The 22,605-nt window shown below is 37.5% G+C and overlaps 1 protein-coding gene across 2 annotated transcripts; it reads right to left on the bottom strand.

Moving 5' to 3' along the window:
* Positions 1-4,189: 4,189 nt before the first annotated feature.
* Positions 4,190-21,411, bottom strand: gpat3 (glycerol-3-phosphate acyltransferase 3). Of its 2 annotated transcripts, XR_006398760.1 has the most exons (14): positions 21,289-21,411; positions 18,319-18,495; positions 18,108-18,174; positions 12,801-13,089; positions 12,553-12,627; positions 11,015-11,104; positions 10,792-10,885; positions 9,686-9,801; positions 8,403-8,458; positions 8,213-8,298; positions 7,529-7,657; positions 5,982-6,061; positions 4,437-4,671; positions 4,190-4,322 (listed from the first exon to the last, which is right to left on the bottom strand). XR_006398760.1 is itself a non-coding variant. In XM_044333150.1 (13 exons), the coding sequence occupies exons 2-13, from the start codon at positions 18,460-18,462 to the stop codon at positions 4,542-4,544; spliced, it is 1,356 nt and encodes a 451-aa protein (XP_044189085.1). In that variant the 5' UTR covers positions 18,463-18,495; positions 21,289-21,411; the 3' UTR covers positions 4,190-4,541. The 2 variants fall into 2 exon arrangements, 1 of the variants encoding a protein (XP_044189085.1); XM_044333150.1 differs by having other exon boundaries at positions 4,190-4,671.
* Between the last annotated feature and the right edge of the window lie 1,194 nt (positions 21,412-22,605).

The raw sequence follows: 22,605 nt of genomic DNA on the forward strand, positions 1-22,605 counted from the left end.
AACAACTTAAAATATGGAAATATGTGACTAAATAGCTTTTTTTTTATAAGAAGCCACAAGCTGAAAATGTTGAGGACCAAATATGTTAAAATATAAAAAATATTCAGCCAATATTTTAGATGTAAAATCCTGATGTGAAAAGTAAATAAATGTATAAAACTCTTAAAACTGAATAAACGTTCTTCTGTGGTTTTGATCATCTGACACTAAACTGGAGCTGCGGCTGAAGAAGAAGAAGAAGAAGAAGAAGAAGAGGAGGAGGTTTCAGGAACGCTGTGAATATCGACAGCGAGCTTCATCCCTCCTCCTCCTCCTCTCCCCCCCCTCCCTCCCTCCCTCCCTCCCTCCCTGCCTGCCTGCCGGTATCGATCCTCCTCTCTGAGCTGTATTGTACCTCCTCAGCATCACATACATTACAGCAGCAGCACAGAATAGATGGCAGAACAATGTATTTAAAGGCATTACACTCTAACTAATGGCGAGTCTTAGAAAGAGAGAGCCTCAGTCATTAACCCTCGTGAGTGGTCGGTGGGGGGGGGGGGGGGGGGGCCCCCGCGGCTCGGGTTCCCAGCACAGCCGGATTTAAAATGATGTCGTCTGTGGACTACATTCACTCGGATTCAATTTGGAAATGTATTCATATTTACTTAGTGTACCTGCATTGCATTTGTATAGATCACTGGAGGGTAAAAGTAAAATTGAGCAAATCGAATCAACATATTGAGACATATACGTGGTTGTATGGAGTCTACAGTCGGGGGGTCACTCCAATGCCTTTTATGATGTCCCTCTGAAATCTATCTGAATCACATTAAATTGGATATAAAGATGTGCAGACACATACATCACAGTAAATGGTGTGGCGGAGCATCGCTCGCCAAGAATCCCACCTCAACAATCGGGTTATAGAATCGGCTTTAGATCCTATTAATAATTCACAATCTTGTTAGGGGGAGAACAAACATTTCTGTTCAAGCAATTTGAAGTTGCGGGATTGTTATTATAGCCGGGTGCTTGAGGCGGCCTCGGTGTGAGAGAGACGGAGAGAGAGAGAGAGAGCCTGGCTTTGTGTGTGTGTGTGTGTGGAAGAATAACTCAGATGCTATTTCACAGTCTCTGCTTTCTTTATTAAAGCACCGTCACAGTAAACATGTCTCGCTGTCTCCCGACTCAGCTGTGTGCAGCATTTCTTCTTCTTCTTCTTCTTCTTCTTCTTCTTCTTCTTCTCTCATCCGCCGCCGCCTCCTCCTCCATCGCACCTCAGGAGGAAACGTCTCCGGGTTTTCTTAGATTTATTGGCAGATTTCCTCTAAAAACTGACATAACAGTGTTTTTAAAGGCTGCAATTAATGATATTTATAAACCGGAAATCATCTTTAAATGTCTTGTTTTGTCCAAAAACCAAAATATTTTCAGTTTACTGTCAGAGAATAAAAGAACCTGCTGCAGTAAAGGACATTTTAAATCATTAAGATGGTGAAACATTGTTAACATTGTTCAGTATTTATGTGTAGAAACAGCTGAATGACATCAGACTGTTTACAGGAGTCAGAACTGATACAGTTTAAAACACATAAACTGTTTGTATAATAAATAATATTCACTATAATTAAATCTGCACGTCACAACTTTACCTTCAGTTTGCATCAACAGTTAAAATGATTTATAGTTTTATTTGTTTGTGTCACATGTTTACAGTTTGTTTTACTGTTTTTTCTTCGTCTTCATGTTCAGATCTGATGTTTGAGTGAATTTCTGTCCAATGTTTGGTTTTTATTTGGTGAATATTTATGAATATTCATGTTTTATGTGTTTGTTGTTTATGACAGAATTAAATTTAAATTTAAAATATTGATCAGTGATGAAGATATAGATGCTGATGAATGTTCTGTTGATCACTCAGCAGGGTTTCATGTTTCTCTTCAGCTCAGAAAACTCACATTTATAAAAGTATCACGACTTTGTTCATTATTGAATTGTTAATCATTGTTGCATTTAAAACAAAACAGTTAATTATCAAATAATTCCATCAAACATCTGCAGGATTATTTAACACATTGCCATTTATTTGTGTCAGACTTCTGAAAACTTTCATTTTATTTATTAAATTTGTTGTTTTTATTGTAAATATTGATGATGAATTCTTGACAGTGAATCCATATTAATTAAAGATAAAAATGATGATTGACTGAAAGTTCTCTGCTTCAGTTTGTTTCTGTTGTTTTCATTCAACACATCAAACTTCACATATTTACATCAACTGAAAGTTTAATAATCTGAAATACATACAGATACAGTAAAATACAAAAAAAATACAGAAAAACACAGTCAGACACAGTAAAATACAGTAAAATACAGTAAAAAATGCAGTAAAAATACAGTAAAAATACAGTAAAAATACAGTAAAATACAGTCAGACTGAAGATGTGAAACCACAGTTTAAACTACTGGAACAAACACATTTTGACATCATTTGTTTTCCTGTAGTGAGGTGATTAATATTTATGTTTCAGCTGTAAATATAGATAAATAAATAAGATAGTTTAGTGGTCGTTACAGTATTTTACTGTTGTTTTGTCTCAATGTTCACGACAGTTTCAAAGTATAAAACTAAACACTTGAATCACAAAGGTTTTTACAGTGTAAAACACTGAACGTGATGTCGAGTCTTCAGAGGTTTGAATGTTTGTAAGTAAACAAACAGATGAAACATCATTAAAATGACACGACGTCACCTGAACAACACAAACATCAGGTCAAACACCGTCGTGATGATTATTTAACACCTTTTAACGTCATAACTGTTTGAGTCCATCTGACTGTATTTCACATGTTAAATATTTGAGTTTTCATGAGTGTTTTATGAATAAAGTCAGACTGTTGTTGACGTCATCGTCTCTATTTAAAGAAATTACACATATTTAACCAATAAATGATGAACTTTCAGATATGAGCTGTTGTGTAAATAGTTTCTTCTGGACGCCGTTCATGTGATCTCCAGGCTGTTGTGATGAGGGTTCGTTTGTTTGACAGAATGATGTAATAATGACAGTTGTATTTATTTCCTACAGTGTTGCTGCGGCGATGAAGCTGCTGTCTGCAGATGTGTTGCCTCATCTCATGCAGATGTTTTCAGTTCTGTGTGTGTTTGACTCCAGCAGTTTGTGTTTCTGTAAAACAACCATGAAACTAAATGAATAATAAAATTAGCAAATTGTCTGGTCAGATGAGCTATGAGTGTCTGATCCAAATAAAAACCATTTTAACCTTTGACCCTCTGTTGAACTCAACTGATCCTCCATGTATTTGTGGGAATTTCAGTTTATTCTACAATTAAAATCTAAAACATGCTGGATAGTTTACAGTCTGAGTCTATTTGTAGCCTCAGTATTTAGAAAATTAAGCAGTTTAAGGCCAATAAAGATTAAATATGTAAATAATTCAGCATTAGTTCATGAGGAGAAAGTTGTGACACTGAATCTAAATACTTTACATCAGCTGTTAACGACCTTTTTTAGCTTTAACGTCTTAAGATGAAGCTGTTTGTGACTCCTCTTCATCAGCTGAGACCAGTTCAACCAGTTTGATTTGTTTCTTTATTTTTTTAGAAATTTAAAGAGACAAAATGTCCCAAAAGTCCAGTTGAAAAAGAGACAAAAAATAAAATAAAAACACAGTTAATTAATTAATTCTGCATCATATTTCATGTCCAGTAAAGATATTTTCTATTTTTTACTTTCCTACTATTTCTATTTTATTCATTTATTTTCTCGTCTTTTTTAAAATATATATATATTTTTAATTTATTCAATTTTAATTTTTTCAGATTTTTTTCCTTCCTTTTTTCATTTTTATTTCTTTATTGATTATTTTATTATTATTGTTATATTTGTCTCTTTTCTCTTTGGTGTTTCTTGTGTCTCCACAGACATAACCGCCTCAGTCTGCAGCCAGTTTTTTAGCTGTTTTTCTGTTTAATATTTGCAATATTTACATTGTGCAGATTCTAACTTTTTCTCGTGTTATGAAAAATATGAAAAAAATCCTAATAATTGTGCATGAAGTTTGGTGTCTGGTGAGAAAATCCTGATAGTGACACATGTGTTAGAGGAGATGTGAACATGAGTGTGTGCAGATTATTATTATTATTATTATTATAATTATTATTTTAAATAAAGACACACAGAAGTAAAAGAGCAGTTCAACATAAAATACATTTGGTTTAAAACACATGTTGGTACATTAATACAGAACATTGAAGCGTCTGGTTGTCCTACGCTGCCTCCTGCTGGCGGAGAAACTCTCCTACAGCAACACGAGACCTTCAGACACATAAAAAGATTCACTTTGAGCTGCTTTAAAGACTTTGGACTGTCAGATTGTATAAAAACTGTAGATTAAGACTTTATAGATAAAACAGACAAATATAAGATTACAGCTTTCCAGACATATGGAATCCATCCAGGTCACATGTGATCTGGAGGGTGATGATGATGATGATGGTAGGACGGGATTGTCAGAGCAGAGAGAGATTGTCCGGTTTATTCCTCTTCTCTACTTTCACTGCTGGGTTTCAGAGAGCCGTTCTGTCCAACAATGATGCTGCTGTACATCTTCTGCTGCTCTTCTTTAAACGAATCCTTCACCTTCCCTCGCTTCAGCCCTCCGTCCCTGTCAGAGAGAAAACATACATATAACATCATATTTACACATAATGAAGACAGTATCGATACCACAGTGTAGATTTACTCCATAACATGTGAAAGTTCTTCATTCAAACTGTAGCTTCAGTAGAAGAAACACAGCCAACAACATGTATTTAAAGTATTAAAGCTGTGAGCAGCAGCGTTGGTCGGGACCTCGCACTCTGGCCCGTTGGGATCATTTTGCTTTTTAAAAATGAGGGATGTTTCTTACAAGTGTGGTGTGCTTTTATTTTGAAAGTTTTGATTGACATGTGTACTGTCAGGTGTGTAGAGACAATAAGTAACTGCAGCTGGACACAGAAAAATACTCATATATTTGAATGGAGAGTGTGAGCGAACCCACACCTTTTTGAACATTTACTGCTTCCACATAGTTTTAGATACAAACTTCATTTGAACTTTAAATGAGCCACAAGACTTTGACCTTTCAGGGCTTATCAAATCCAAACCGTTCGAGTTATTACAAAGTTTTTAACAACTTTTTTCAGCACAGTGTCATTAGTCATGTATCAAAGTTTGAAGCTGATACCATTAACTCCCTCGGAGGAGATAGTGTTTGTTCAGGGTCCAAAATCGGAGCAAAGTCTTACTTTGAAAGGCTAATTGTGGACTTCCTGTTGGATTAAGGTCAGGGGTGTCAGTGTATGATTTGTAGGTCTTGATGAGATGAATAATTGAGTTTTGGTTTGATCTCTCTACGACATTCCTATGGGCTGTGGCGGCCATTTTAGTTACATAGGTGGCGCTAGAGAGCACATTTTGGCACTTTAGGGGTTAATTTTTACATTTTATCAAATTTTTTAGCAGACCTGATGTGTGTGCCAAATTTGGTGAGTTTTTGAGCATGTTTAGGGGGTCAAATTAAGGGTTTAAGTGGTGTAATAATAAAGAAACAAACAAACAAACAAACACACGAAAAACAATCGGGTCCTCGCCCTTAGGCAGAGGACTACTGTTTTAGAGTAGGCTCGGTCCCTAATTAAAGGTTAAACTACTGCAGAACAGCTTCTCTCACTGTGTTATATTATTATATATTACTATATATGACATTACTGTATTATTAAAGAGGAGTTTCACTGCTGTAAATTGGAGGATTTCTTAAAACGACTGCATCACTTCCATTGTAAGGTCATTATGAAGGGATGTTCTAATGGTCAGTATGAACATCATTTGGGCTCCTGACTGTTTGAAGAACAGTGAACTGGTCCTTTAAGTATTTGAGTAAAATGTTCTTGTGAGTGAGGTGTCAGTGATCGGAGGGTTCGTCTTCCTCACCAGGCCAGGTCCAGCAGTCCTCCCTGATGAGCGATGGCAGATTTCACTCTGTTGGCAAACTGAGCGGCGTCTTCACCGTCCTGCTCCGACACACAAACACAGAGTTCGTTATGTTACTGGAACACAGTGACATCAGACTGGGACCATTTAAACCAGACACACAGTATTTAGATATTTATATTCCAGATATAGATAATCAGCTGTTTTTATTGTGAACTGTGCAACACTTTGATTAGTAAGAAAAAAACATATTGATTTGGTAAATATGGATGAAGACAGAGTTATCTGTTCACATGTAAAACATATAAATGAGCCGAGAAAAGCTCTTTATGGAGATAATCTGTAGAGATGTGAAAGTTCTGTATGTGAACTGCGGCTGTCTGTGAGTGTTTCTGACTCTCAGCTCTGATGTTAAAACTGTTTAAACCGACGCAAACGTTTTCACATCACAGACGATGAACAACAACTCCAGTCCTGCAGGTAAAACATGAGACTCATGTAGCCGTTATATCAGGTTAGTGCGGGGGCGGCCGCTCTGCAGGTGCGCTTGATTTGACTGTAACTACACCAACCGCGTGGAGATAAGACTCTTGAATTTGCACCCAAAATGCTGACAAAACTTTCATTCATAATTTCCACTGCAGCCTCCGTGATGATCGACCAGGACAGAGACAGAAAAAAGGCTCATGAAGAAGAGTTAAAGCACCAAATAATCATCACTGATAAAAAACTGAAAACAGAATGAAACAGATTTAAAATAACTTCTCTTTCAAATCAAACATCCCAAGATATGAGTGGAAAGTTTAGTTCTTGCAGCTGCATTTATAACCTTGTTTTTCGACTCAAACGTATCTTAACCAGTCATGTGATGCTACTGGGACCAGTACAGAAAACCACAGACGAACATTTAAAGTCTATGTAAAGCAACAATAAATATGTCTTCTGAGTTTGACACCACAGAGAAGTGTGTTATTAACAACCCGGCCAAATTTGAATGATTAAAAAAAAAATCACCAAGTATATAAAATTAGGCTTCAAAATCGCTCAACTGTCAATCAAAATACCATCTACTACGACCTGAAGAATGGAGCCAGATCCAGAATCCACTTCTGAGCCAGAGGACACTGACCTACCTGAGAACCAACCTGCTTCCTCTCAGTCTGCAGCACAGTGGTCATCTCTTTCTCCCGTTTACGTTTAGCATAAGCTAACGTTAGCCGCATAAAGCATAAAATAAAATCCTGGAACTCACATTATAGACACGACCGCTGACCAGACCTGGTCCAGACATGGACCTGGTTTTGACTTAAGTCTTGTTCCAGGTGCTTGTGTTCATGTGTTACTGGAGGATGCAGGTTTTGTAAAATAGTGGTGTCTCGTAATCCAGAGAAATCCAACAGGAAATGAAAATAAAAAGATTTCACTCTTGCTTTGTGACCATGTTATGTTTGTCTGTTAAACGTCTGTGTCATTACATCATATCTGCAGTTTGATTATGTTGAATGATCTTCAGATACGAGCGATATGAGACATATCTGACCGTCTACCTGTAAGGTCATGGGAGGGAGGTACCACACGTTGACCACGATGGCCCAGCTGGTCATCATCCGCAGCAGGTAGCTCACCATGTTGTACTTGGCGCTGTTCCAGAAGGCGTCACCGAAGCGCGGATCATACTGACACACACAGACACAAGAACATTCATATCATTAAAGTCTGTTAACTAACTGCAAAACAACAGTAGAGAGAATAAGACACACTGAGTGCAGGCAGCAGAACTATGATCAATAAATAACATTTATTGATCAGATTCTTGCTGATTTGAGTTTTTATTGATGACATCTCCTCCAGCGCCTCCTTCAGGACACACTTCACACTTTTCTCCTCACTACTGGTAAAGCTTTGTATCATGTTGGGAATAATAAACGAGACAAAAACCATCAAATCTCAGCTCCGTGTTGAGACCTGAGTCAGCTGCTCTCACTGATGTGGACCATGAGAAGCAGTTGAAAGGTCTAAAAAAAAAAGCTGTTAAGTGGCCTTTGAGTGTGTGAGAAGAGAATGTTAGTAAGACAATAAATTAATTATTACAATGTTTTTAAAAGTTTATGGAGGATAGTGAGTATAGTTGACTTGAATGTAAACTAATAAATAATTAATCACTGCAGTCAGCTGACGTGCAGGAAGTTCTGGTGATGAAGACTTTGTGTTGTTTGGTTTCTTCTTTCTACCTTGATTGCGACCGGATATATTGTCCCTCCGATTTCAAAGCTTCCCTTCTTGAACATCATGACTGAAGTGTTGTTGATGCAGGTTCCTGTTAGAAAGAGACGACACCGTGAAACCACCACCATCATCATCATCATCATCATCATCATCATCATCATCCTCCTCACATCACGAGCTGCGGCTGACACTGACCTTCAGGAAATATCAGGATGGGAAGTTTGGTCTTGGCTGCGACGTGAGCTCTGAGCCTGCAGAGAGGAACATGTGGTCACGTCATGCAGACAGAAACTTTAATGTTTGACCTTGTCGTGGTCGGATCCTGGATCCTCAGCTAGAGAGCGTTCTGCGGTGAATGTTTGATGTTTAAGAGAACAGCTGAGAGTGAATCATCACATGTGGTCTCCTCAAACAGTCTCTTAACCGCGATGACTCGTTGAAAACAAGACTGACTCAGTGTTTCTACAGAGAAGTTGAAGCTTTTTGAATGAGTCAGTCGGAGCAGCTAGTTTAAACTTTAACATACTTCAGGCTTCAGGCGTGAAGCTGCTGGTTGGTCAGAACTCTCTTGGATAATTAATCCATCAGTTTTTATTCTTCTTCTACTGAAAGATGTTTCTGATGTTGAGATATTGCTGATGAATATTTGAAATGTCACGTTTCAAAGCTGCCAGCAACACAAAAACCAGAACAGATCAAATCAAACAACTTGTTGGTTTTTTTGTAATTTGAGTGAACTGGTCCTTTAATATACTGCAGTTATACATAATCAATACTGCTCATCAGCTTCTAATATACTTTTAATATGTTCATATAATAAAATAAAATAAAATAAAATAAAATAAAACATAATATAATATAATATAATATAATATAATATAATATAATATAATAAAATGTAATATAATATAATAAAATAAAATAAAATAAAATAAAATATAATATAATAAAATAAAATAAAATAAAATAAAATAAAATAAAATAAAATAAAATAAAATAAAATAAAATAAAATATAATATAATAAAATAAAATAAAATAAAATAAAATAAAATAAAATATAACACTTGATTGATCACTGGTATGATATCAGTTTAAAGACCTCCTGCACTCAATAATGTTTGTTTTTCTTCTTCTTCTTCTTTCAGTTTCACTTTTCCAAAGTTTCTCTGAGCTCATTAAAAATCAGATCTTTATGGGTCTATGAGCAGGATTTATGACATCACAACTATCATGGAGCCAATCGTGGTCCAGTATCCGACTTTTACACCAGTGTGATGTGGAAACTTGAAGCCTCCAGAACACAAACACTGAGAACTTTGATTTTAAACTGGTAGTTATATTTTCTTTGTGGAGAAACTACATCATCGTGTGTGAAGGTCAGTCAGGTTGCTCCTGTTATTTCCTCTCTGAAGTTTCTGTTCTTTGTCTGCAGGAAACAGCAGCCTTCTCCTCCTGCTGATGTTTCTCTTTGTCTCACCTGCTGGTCACAGCGTGGCGGTCTTTCATCTCCGACCTCTCGAACCAAACATGAGGACACGACCTCACCATCGACCTCTGAATGACCCCCATCAGTCCTCCGTGGATCTGACCCACCTGTAGAGCACAGAGCAGTACTCACATACTTTACTGCAGTAAAAGTACACAAGTATTACGAGCTTGATGTAGTTAAAGTATTGCAGTAAAAGTACATAAGTATTATGAGCTTGATGTAGTTAAAGTATTGCAGTAAAAGTACACAAGTATTACGAGCTTGATGTAGTTAAAGTATTGCAGTAAAAGTACATAAGTATTATGAGCTTGATGTAGTTAAAGTATTGCAGTAAAAGTACATAAGTATTATGAGCTTGATGTAGTTAAAGTATTGCAGTAAAAGTACATAAGTATTATGAGCTTGATGTAGTTAAAGTATTGCAGTAAAAGTAGTGGTTTGGTCCCTCTGACTGATATATTATTATATATGACATCATTAGATTATTAATAGTGAAGCATCAGTGTTAGAGCAGCATGTTACTGTTGTAGCTGCTGGAGGTGGAGCTAGTTTACACTACTTTATATACAGTTAGCTAGTTTAGTCCAGTGGTTCCCAACCTAGGGGTCGGGCCCCTCCAAAGGGTCAGCAGATAAATCTGAGGGGTGGTGAGATGATTAATGGGAGAGGAAAGAAGAAAAAACAAAGTTCTGATACACAAATCTGTTTTCAGTTTTTGGACTTTTTCTCTAATCTTTGATTTTTGCTGAAATATTGGATCATTTGAACATTTATTGAAATGAAAGCATGTGAGAAGTTTAGAGGGAAAAATCACTATTTGGTGGAGCTGTTAACAACTCATAGACATGTGAAATGTGACCCCGACTACACACTGCTTTTTGTAAGACGTCAAAAGACAAAAAGGTTGGAAACCACTGGTTTCATCTTTAACAATGTGTTGTATTTTAAAAGCTTGTTATATTATCCATTGTGTCAAATCTTCATCTTAAAAGTAACTAAAGCTGTCAAATAAATGTAGTGGAGTAGAAAGTACAATATTTCCCTCTGAAATGTAGTGGAGTAGAAGTATAAAGTGCTGCGTCCATGACACTCACCATGGCGTAGCAGCCGTCGTTGGCCAGAATCACCACGTCGATCGGTGTTGTGTGATTGGCGACACATATTCCTCCTTTCTGTGGTTTATTTTGTCTGTAGGAATAAGAGGAAGACACACACACGTGTGTGTGATGTTGCTTTGTCAGCAGCTGCTGATGTGTGAACTCTGGTAATGTGATTGCGGCCGTAGCTGCGTGTGTGACACGTGCAGCTGAGACTGACTTGTTGTGGTAATGGACGGTGGCCGACAGTCCTCTGGCACAGATCCTGTAGCAGGTCAGATGAACCAGCTCGCTCAGCCAGTTCTTCGCACTGAAACACAGGAAGTACACAAAGTTTCACCTGCATCATCATAAAAATGCCACGTTAGAGCCAAAACCTTGAATCAGAGCTGCAAGAATAAGTCAGTTGACAGAAATTAATCTAAAAAAATACTAAATATCGTCTGGTTCCAGCTTCTTAAATGTGAATATTTTCTGGTTTCTTTAGTTCTCTATGACAGTAAAATGAATATATTTGGGTTGTAGAGACATTTTAGGTTGTATCTTGAGTTTTGCCCTTACGAAAACCACACGTGCCCTGAATATAACGCATGTGAAACGGTCGAAAACACAAGTGCCCTGAATGTATCACATGTGAAACGTCTGAAAACCACACGTGCCCTGAATGTATCGCATGTGAAACGTCCCAAAACCACACGTGCCCTGAATGTATCACATGTGAAATGTCTGAAAAACCACATGTGCCTTGAATGTATCGCATGTGAAACGTCCCAAAACCACATGTGCACTGAATGTATCGCATGTGAAACATCCCAAAACCACATGTGCCCTGAATGTATCGCATGTGAAATGTCTGAAAAACCACATGTGCCCTGAATGTATCACATGTGAAATGTCTGAAAAACCACATGTGCCCTGAATGTATCGCATGTGAAATGTCTGAAAAACCACATGTGCCCTGAATGTATCGCATGTGAAATGTCTGAAAAACCACGTGCCTTGAATGTATCGCATGTGAAACGTCCCAAAACCACATGTGCCCTGAATGTATCGCATGTGAAACGTCCGAAAACCACATGTGCCCTGAATGTATCACATGTGAAACGTCCGAAAAACCACATGTGCCCTGAACGTATCGCATGTGAAACATCCGTAAACCACATGTGCCCTGAATGTATCGCATGTGAAACGTCCCAAAACCACACGTGCCCTGAATGTATCACATGTGAAATGTCTGAAAAACCACATGTGCCTTGAATGTATCGCATGTGAAACGTCCCAAAACCAGATGTGCCCTGAATGTATCACATGTGAAATGTCTGAAAAACCACATGTGCCTTGAATGTATCGCATGTGAAATGTCCGAAAACCACATGTGCCCTGAATGTATCGCATGTGAAACGTCCCAAAACCACATGTGCCCTGAATGTATCGCATGTGAAACGTCCCAAAACCACATGTGCCCTGAATGTATCACATGTGAAATGTCTGAAAAACCACGTGCCCTGAATGTATCGCATGTGAAACGTCCCAAAATAACATGTGCCCTGAATGTATCACATGTGAAACGTCCGAAAAACCACATGTGCCCTGAATGTATCACATGTGAAACAGTCATATGTGCTTTTTTTGTACGGGTATGTACCGGTTTTTACCATTTTCAGACAACTTAAAGACCAAACAACTAATCGATTAATCAAGAAAGTAATCGTTAGAGTAATCAAAGTCTGAATGTGTTTCTGTGTTTTGTTGTCGTACCTGCTCTCCGGCAGAAATCCCACCAGAGTCGTTCCGATCACGAGCCACGACAGGCCGATGATGGCCAGAGTGATCCTGCAGCAGAGAGGAAGAACGTGTTAATTACGGCGTCTCATGTTCGTAGATACGTTCGTCATTTCTGTCAGAACTAGTAAACATGTGAGATCTGTGAACACGGCGACATGAAGCATGCTGGGTGCTGGATAGTTTCTGTGAGGACGTGAGCGTCTGCGTCGCGTCACACCGACCTGAGCGGGAAGAGGACGCAGTAACGTACGAAGACGCCCAGCACCCAGATGACGGTGAGGCGGAGGCTGATGTAGCGGAAGTTCTGGTTGGTTCGGGTCAGCAGGTTCCAGGAGGCCAGCTCCTCGGAGGAGAAGCGCTGGGTCACCTGATCGTCCACGATGCTCTCCATACCTTTCTTGTAGAAGAAGAAGGCGTCGCTCAGACAAAACTTCCCCCCCGCCAGGGAGCGAGAACGCCGCAGCTGCCCCATCTCCTCCTCCATGGAGCCCCCCGCTCGCTCAATGATCCCTGGAAACAAACACAAACCTGGAGGTCAGAGACGGACTACAGAGCAGACATGTGACTGCGTATAGAACCAATCACAGCGTTTGTTTACAAGAACGTCAGGGTAGAAAACCACGGCGTCACGTACGTACAGCAGGACGAAGAACTACTCAGATATGATCTCACTGCTGCGTATGAAGAGTAGAGGAAGGTTCAGGCTGCTGGGATCAGTCAGATCACTGAGTTTAACTGTATGTCTTTAAATGTTACAGTTACAGCTGTAAATAACAACAGAAATAAACAAGTTTGCACAGTTCAAACCCACCATCAGCTGTTCACCTGGAGGTGATTGTTGTTGTTGTTGTTGTTGTTGTTGTGACGTCACGGTGATTCGGTCGATATGATTGATGATTAGTGACAAGAAACGTTTGAAAGAGTGAAAAGGTGATTTTTTTTTTGTCATTATTTTGTTTTTAATTTATATATATATTCATTTTTTTCTCATTTTGTTACTATTAATATTATTTTTTATTGTAAATTATACTATAAACTGTGTTGTGTCTGTTTATTTGAGTGTTTGTTTTGTTGTTTTGTTTCTTTTCGTTCTCATTTTAAAGGTGCAGTGTGTTTATCGGCGTCTAGCAGGACGGACTGATTTAATGAAAATATTGAAATAAAGACTTAAGAATTGATAATAATTTAGATTCTTGAGCAATTATCTTTTTTGGATCTATTCTGGTTAATGAGATGATGATGATGATGATGATGATGATCAGCTGTGACAGGAGGAAGAGGCGGGACAGACGTTACCTCAGCAAACAGGTATCATTACAGTCTTTGACGTCACGTTCGTTAACGTTAATGTTTTCATGTTGTTGTTTTATAATAAATCAATCAAAACGAAGGAAACAATATCTGCGACTCGTTGAAGTGATTCAGCCTCAACATTCATTTTACCGTCAAATATGACGAAGAAAAAAGTGAAAATCATCACATTTAGAAACTGAAACTAGAAGATTTTTGCTTGAAAAACAACTGAAACTATGAAACGATGATCAAACTAGATGCTGATTAATTATCTTTCGATTGACTAATTGATTAATTGATTAATTGTTGCAGCTCTAATGACGTCTTTTCTGACATTTCTTCAAACTTTCTAAATTATATGAATGTTGCTGTAAAGATTTAAGATGAATCAGCACTTTTGTCTTTATTTACACTTAAAATTGATATTTTTGGATAGTTTGATGTTATACAGACGTTGCTGCAACGTTTTAAAGGTTTATGATTCGTTCTGTTCTGATCTTTAGTTTGATGTTTCGTTCATCAGTTGAACAAACTTATTTTAACTTTCAGTGTTTTTATCTGTAGTTTTAAGCTTCAACATTCTGTTTATCGTATAAATGCTGTTTGTTGTATTTTGTTTTATGTTGGACTGAATCTTTGTGTTTTTGTTGGTAATAAATGAAAATATTCTCTCTTATTTACAGTCTGCAGCGTCACACGTCAGCTGAGCAGAAAACACTTAAGCAGATTGTGTTGCGTAACGTCAGACATGTGACTCATTAACTAACAACTAAAAGCAACAGGAATCAGGAGGTCGTTGACCTCTGAGCAATGTTTTAACCCTTTCACTCACACTTTCACCTCAAGTCATCTTAAACTGCTCCGTCTGCAGATATTCATTCAGCTCTGAAGCTTTATGATGTTTCATAATTTTATAGTAATTTCCTGGAAATTTGCAGGTATTTAACGGTTAATTTTTACAGACAAGTGTAAAGAGTGTTCGGTTGGTTTAGTTGTGTAGACTCTGTATTTACTCTGGTTTTGTGTTTACTTCATATCAGAACAACAAGTTGTTTCTTAAGACTCATGAAGACATTTCCTGTATGTTTCCAAATCACATGAGAAATGTCCTGAGAATTACACAACAGCTACTGTTAGTACAATTAGTAAGAAAGCTTCTGATGCTGTAATATTATTAAGAACTTTTGCAAATGTATGAACCCAAATATAATATAATACTATAATTATATCAACTGAACCAATTAAACACTTTTTTCCAGTTTTTTCTTGTAATTTGCAGCAACGTGTCTGTAAATGAATCATTAAATTCCTGCAAATTACCCACAAAAACACATTATTTTTATTGTAGTTGCAACATGTACAGTTGATTTTCACACAAAATGATTCTGCAATTATTCTGATAATCAATCAATCGTTAGTTATTATAAAAAAAAAAAAAGCTTCTGTGATGATTTGCTGCTTTTCTCTGTTTGATATGATTATAAACTGAATATCTTTGAAACTATGATGGAATCAAGAAAAATAATCTTCAGATTAATTAATAAACATTAGATCATTATTTTGATAATACAATAATCATTTTTTAAGCATAAATGTTGAACATTTGTTGGTTTCAGCTTCTCAGATGTGATGATTTGTCGTAATAAACTGAGTATTTTTGTGTTTTGGGCTGTTTGACAGACAAAAACAAGACTTTTGTCAAGTTTTTACTACTTTCTGACAAAACAATTTATTGATTAACTGAGAAAATAATCAGCAGAATAATTGATAATGAAAATAATCCTCAGATTAATTAATTAATATAAACATTAGTAGCGGTAGATTAGAAATAATCTAGATTATTTAATAAAGGCATCGGCTACTGACACAGAACAAGATTGTGTGTCAGTAGTTCACTGGGGCTACTGGTCTGACTGGTTTTCTGTGCTGACGGTAGTTTGTTTTATTGGTACGTAAACACAGTTTTAACAGGAAGGGACGTTATTTAAGGAGGGAACAGACTTTCTAAGAAACGGGACATTCTTTACCGTCACGTTGGATATTTTAATGTCGTTAAACGCAGCATTTTCCCCACATTACACTGTTTCAACCCAAACTATGGGAAGGACTGGTCTATCACCTGGAAGCACAAACATTCCTCCATTTGAAGCTATTTGAATTTGATCAAGTTTTGTTCTGCAGCATGAAAATAGAAGAAGAAGGTAAAAACACGCAGAAATCATCATTTAAACCCTCGTGCGAGGCTGAAGCTGAGCGCCGGGTCACGTTCAGGTCACGTGACTTGATTGTTTCATTGTTCTTTGTGTTTATCTCAAAGTTTCTGCTTTTTAGTGATTCTGTGTGCATCAGAAAGCACACATTGTTTATTTTCATTGATTTAATGTGTCAGTTTCAGTCATTTTTGTAAATTCATAACTTTTCACAGGAAACTGAATTAAATGCTTATTATAAGTAATATATATTTATAACACTATAAACTTTTTCAGACTTGTCAGATGCTTGTTTGGGATCCGCTGACTCTGATCCAGATCTCTGCCGACAGATTTGACATTTAAAATAAAGTTGTGTGAGTGTGATCCGAGTTTCAACAACAGTTTGCCGTGTTGACACAGCGTGAGGCTGCTGCGTGCCGAAGGGTCAGACATGTGCTGATGTTGCACGCGGCGGTGAGCACACACACTCACTGTTTCACTGTTTCACAGTCAACTCTGTGTTACGCAACCTGCGGTTGCATCATCAGCCTGAGACACGGCACCCCGACATCAGAGGCTGAAACTGACCAATGGGGAGCCCCCATACTCACACACACACACACACACACACACACTCACATACATGGTGTCACATGATTTGTGTCTGCAGCTGAAACAAATCCCTCATACAGCAGGACACAATGTACTGGGAGCACAAACAAGGAAGTTCAGCTGCTGCTTCCAGCTCATGAAGACTCAGGATGAGAAGAAAAACCTGCACAGAAATATGTAAATAAATAAACTGCCCTGATGATTATTAACTGTTTGAACACTGGACTGCTTTTACCAGCAGCTCCAGGCTACACTAGTAGGAGTCGAGTTGCATTGTGGGTAATGTAGGCGTCAGGTTTTGACAGAGAAGAAGAAGGTGTGGAATAAAAACGATGATGATGATGATGATGATATCTCCGTCTGTCATGAGTCTGATGATGAAAGGAGTCTTTCTGCTTAATGAATACTGAGCTTATTAACTTCCAGATGTGACGGATCCACATTAAACACGGTTTCTCTGTCGACGTCATGATTGAATGACTGCTGCAACTAACGATTATTTCCTTCTATGAATTGATTAGTTGTTTGGTGAGAAATGTTTCCCAAAGTCCAACATGACGTCCTCAAATGTCTTGTTTTGACCAAAACTCAAAGATCTTCAGTTTACTGTCATAAAGATGAAAGAAACAAGAAAATATTCACATTTAAGAAGCTGAATCAGAGAATTTAGTATTTTTTCTTTAAAAAAAAAGACTCAAAACGAGCGCTGCTGTCAGATTATCAGCAGAGTCCAGAGAGGAAAAGTCGTATCCAACAACAATCAGGAGCTCAAATGAACATTAAACATGTTTTTCTTGCTGTAATCATTCCTCCTGTTCATACTGACCATTAGAAGATCCCTTCATGATGACCTGTATGAAGTTTATCTGAAGCTAATATGAAGCTTCAGCGTCCAAATGAGTCAAATCAAGTAGATATCTTTCAACGTTACAGTCTTTTTAGTGTTAAAGTTCCTCTTTTTGTTACTATACTTCCACCTGCAGCTCAACAGGGAAACACACAGACTGTAAATGTGTCAGATATCCACTGATATGACTCAGACTGATGAAGCTGAGACTTTTAAATGAAGGAGATCTTTTAATATCCAGTATGAACAGCGTTCAGTTACAATAAGTCTCTTCTAGTTTGGATTGAATAGAAGCTGTTCTCACAACAGTCACATCACCAGAGATCAGATATGAATCCTATCTAAGACCACACATGCAAGTAGCCCAGATCTGATATCAGAGGAAACCAGAAACATGATAAAACAGCCACTATATTCAGTTTACCATCATGTATGATAAAGAAATGCAGTAAATGATCACATTTGAGAAGCTGAAACCACCTAATTTTGGACATATTTGCTTATAAAAATGAGTAAAACAACTATTTAACTGTCAAAGCTGTAGAACATTTCCTCCACCAGTGAGTTAATATGAACAGACTCACCATTGGGCAGAGGAACCGGCACACTGGGCTGCTCCTGCCGTCCTCTCTGGATCCGTACGGTGGCCCACTATAAAGAGAGTTATTTTCAGATGACCTCTGACACGATGCGGCACACGATTGCCTCACTGCTCACAGATGTGAAGTAAGAAGTTCTGTTAAAAGGACAAACTGTCGCTGTGTGTGTGTGTGTGTGTGTGTGTGTGTGGGTTACCTCCAGGATCTTGACCAGGATCTGGATGTAGACGCCGGTGACGCCCAGCGAGAGACCGAACATGGCGGGCAGCATGATGAGGAACAACACCACAAACATCCACACCTGGAAAACACCTGCAGCCACACACCACAGGTCCTCCATCGCTGCTCTACAAGCTCAGGATCACGTCATCGTCTGCAAAACAGCAGAGTCAACGTGATCCAGACTGACATATCTCCACATTTTTAACCTTTTCACGTGTAATTTTAATGCAGCTGTTTAGGTTTACTTGGCTAGGGTTAGAGAAACATCATGGTTTTGGGTTAAAACACTAAAATGTGGTAAAAAATGTCCAGTTGTTGTTCTGGAACTGCTGCAGTCTAACCATCCACCAACACGCCGCCTCCTAATAAGCCAATAATCACCTTATAAAATGAAAGGAAGTCATATTATATGACGTCACGTCTCTGGGAAGGACTGATGTGTCACCTGCACGCAGTCTGAAGATGTAAAGTTTTATTTGTACACAGATTGAAGACAACAGGCCGAAACTAATGATCCTTACTGACTAATAAGCTGATTATTTTCTCAATGGATTCGGTTTTTGTTGATGAAATGTCAAAAAATTGTGAAAAAATTACAATTTATAATGTAATGTGTGACGGCACTCAGCCTTGCAGCCAATCTTTCCCAGTGGCCACTCGTGGTATTGCAGCAAAAAATCACCCCTACAGCCCAAAAACCATTTTCCCCCCATAAACCACCACTGTAAAAGAGACGCCTGTAAAACTGTTGACAGGACGCCTCGAACTGCAAACGACGTCAATTATGACTCTTCCTATTATGAACTTTTGATCCATGGAGGTTTTGTGTTTGTAAAAATTTCCTCAAGCCGAGAAAGGCCAGCGGGGGAAACTACTGCGCATATTCAGTAGGCCGCACAACACGGAAGCTAGAAACTTTTTTAGGCGAGCAGTTCCTAGAGGACTGAATGGGCGCCATTTTTAGTCCATCCATGCATACATCCATGCTTGAGTGACGCATGAAGCCAAAAAAGCCATTTTCTGAAAACATACTGAGCATGCTCCATGGGCCCAATGCATCCATGGAGCATGCTCAGTAGAGACTTCCGCCGACCGAGATGGCTAACTTCCGGTTTAGCCCTCCGGCTAACTTGAATGGGGATAAAATGAGTCATTCCAGGGAGGTTGTGTTACACTCAAAATGTATCTGCTGATTTACAGACGTCTCTTTCACAGTGTAAGTCTACAGGAACAAGTCTTTTTGGGTCCAGTAGCATCATGTGACGTTGTAATGACACAGTTTGGTCACAAGTCAAACTGGCCTCAACGCCCAGCGCTGTTCCTGGAGGCTTGAATATAACGACATACCTGCAAGACTCAAACATCAGAGAGATAAATAGTCTGAGTCCTGCTATCAGCGCCGTCAGCTGGAGAGTCGATCACACTGGACGGTAGAGGAGGAGACGCAGAGACGCTGATACGTCTGTTTAAACAGGAGTTTAATGACTTTACTGCGTTTAACAGCAGCTGACAGTCAGAAACACTCGCTGCTGTCCTCCACCTCCATCATCTCACACTGATTCACTTTGAAAGAGTAACAGCCAATGAGGAAACTACAACACAGCCAGCCGACCAATCATGTAACTTCATCACTCACTAACAGTTACTCTGTAACTGGTCTGTTGCCGCTCCAGCCAATCAGAATCTCTCGGCTCCAACCAGATATTTTTCTGGCCACAAGCCAAAGAGAAAGAAGCTTTAATAAGGTCGTAAAGCTGAGTGAGCTAATAACTGATGAAGTAAAGATTTAGTTATGAAGCACACAAAACAAAACGTCACTACCTGCCTCACATTAAAAACATCTAACAAGCATGTTAGTAACAACAAGGTATATTTAGTGACGTCTGTATTTTAAGATTATTTCATTTATGGTAACTTAAATCTTCATCTGAGATGTAACTAACTGTCAGATAAATGTGGAGTAAAAAGAAATAACTCAAGTAAACTAAAGTACATTTACTCAATAACTGTAACTTGTACATTAATTGTGTGATTTATTTGATTCTCCTCTTCAGTGAACTGACAGCTGCTGTTACTGTACAGCAGAGTGGACACAACTAACTGAATAATCGATTGACGGAAAATTAATCTGCAACTATTTTAGTAATTGATTAACTGTTTTATGTCTTTTTTTTTTCTTTTTTTTAGCATAAATACCAAACATTCATTGTTTCCAGCTTGAAGGTTTCCTGCTTCTCTTTGATACTTTCTTGGAAACTGAATATATTTGTCTGGTCTGTTAAAACAAGGAACAAAACAAAAGGACTTTATGGAAACTGTGATGTTCATTTTTCACTATTTTCTGACATTAACCGAGTAAATAATCAGTAAACAGTAATTAATCAATAATGAAGGTACGTGTCAGTCACATATAGTTTACAGATGTTACGTACAAAACATATAATTATCTTATAAACGATGTTTTATTTGTGTTAATTAACGAACCGAACACATATAAAGTAGTTGAAAGTAGCTCAATCACAACTAACTACGTTAAAATGCTGCTTACATGTAAATGTATTAATAATAATATAATGACATGTTATTTATTTAACATTTGAGGACTGAAAGAAGACACTTTGCATAAAGAATATTTACTTTTCTGATACTTTAAGTGCATTTTGCTGATAATTCCGACTAAAGTAGGACGTTTACTTGTACTAACGTTTTTATAACTGTTGTATTTCTACTGTTATTTATCTAAGTCAGTTAAAGGATCAGAGTATTACAGTAACGTTAAAATACTTTAACATGTACTTCACATTCCTGCTCTGAGGAGGAATTCCAGCTGCACCGTTAGTCGAAGTCAGACTTCTGGTTTTAGCGAAACTAAACTACACTAAAAAAAACAGAATAACAGCGACATAAACAACAACAAACACGGATATTTTGTTAGAATAAATACCTGAGAAGTCGTTGAAACCGTCACAGCTGTGCTAAATGTCCCGAAGCACAAAGAAACTACAGGATCTGAGATCCCGACGTGAAGCAGGAGTCAGAACGCCCCTGCGACTGTATGGAGTCACGTTAGGGTCAAAATTATTCGACCAAAAAAACCTCCAAAGCGTCAAATAAAAACGTGTGGTATTAAAACGAGAGTGCTTCAAATCTGTTTTTTTCATTGTATACAAGAATGTTCTGGAGTGATGTAGCCAACTTTCGGGTAAAAAAAAAACAACTAAAAATAAATGTGTGATGTAATGCTATATTTTAATCAAGCTAAGATTGAAAATAACATACATACAACTATGTATTATTTTTGGAAAGTTCCACATTCATGAGAAAAAAATCTCCAGGAAGCAAGTCAACTTTCCCATACTTTATTAATGAATTTAAACAATATAGCACCATTTTATCTGATGTTAAAAAAAACACGCTGTTAAGACCTTTAAGTAATTAAGTGAATATAAATGCTGCATATAACACATATTCTGGCATTGTAAAATATAAGCATTTTTTGTTTGTTTTTGTCTTCTTTTTTCATTTTGTTTTCTATTTTCTATGTATCTGTTTGTACCTCTGTATGTGAACATGTGTACAATAAGTGGGAAAAAAAGCATCAAACAAATAAAAAAAAAAAAGTAAAGATTTTTTTTACTTACTTTTGAGACATTATAAACAACCCAAAAATATCACAGGACATTACATTTGTCTCCCAGTTTCTCCTGTGCACCGTCCATCTCAATTACAATAATAATTTTATATTCAAGACCTGCACATCAGAATCAACATTACAGAAAAGAACAGATATCATAAAAAGAAAAGAAGGGAAGAAAAAGACAAAAAAAGGGAATCTGTGGAATTAAATTTGTGTCACAATAATTGACTAAAAACTCCCCAGCATCATACAAATATATATATATATATTGAAAGTGAATAAAAATACATTGAAAATAAAACATTCATTTTTCAGTTTCACCTCAGAATTTTTCAGTTTCAGGTCTTTTTTTTTTTTTTTTTTTTTTTTTTTTTAATTCTCCTCTGCACTATCACAATTTTATATTCAAGACCTACACATCAAGATCAACATTACACAAAATGAACAATTATCATAAAAAGAAAAAAGGGGAAAAAAAGGGAAGCAGGTGGGTCCCCATTAGCCCATTACCTTAGAGAGATGGGTCAACTGTGAAAAATGAGGCAGCAGATCTGAAAAAGGTGACCACAAAAGTGAAATCCCAATCAGTGAAAGAAATGCAGCCCATTTATATAGTTTTACATT

Source organism: Thunnus albacares, chromosome 18 (assembly GCF_914725855.1).
Source record: "Thunnus albacares chromosome 18, fThuAlb1.1, whole genome shotgun sequence".
Taxonomy (NCBI): Eukaryota; Metazoa; Chordata; class Actinopteri; order Scombriformes; family Scombridae; genus Thunnus; species Thunnus albacares.

Bases quoted from the DNA above. Each gene is read 5' to 3' on its own strand.
- gpat3 (XM_044333150.1), bottom strand. From the start codon at position 18,462: ATGGAGGACCTGTGGTGTGTGGCTGCAGGTGTTTTCCAGGTGTGGATG. The intron at 13,090-18,107 runs GTGAGTCTGTTC...GTTTGTTTCCAG, and splicing joins GCCGGTTCCTCTGCCCAATG to GGATCATTGAGCGAGCGGGG. The intron at 10,886-11,014 runs GTCAGTCTCAGC...TTATTCCTACAG, and splicing joins ACCGTCCATTACCACAACAA to ACAAAATAAACCACAGAAAG.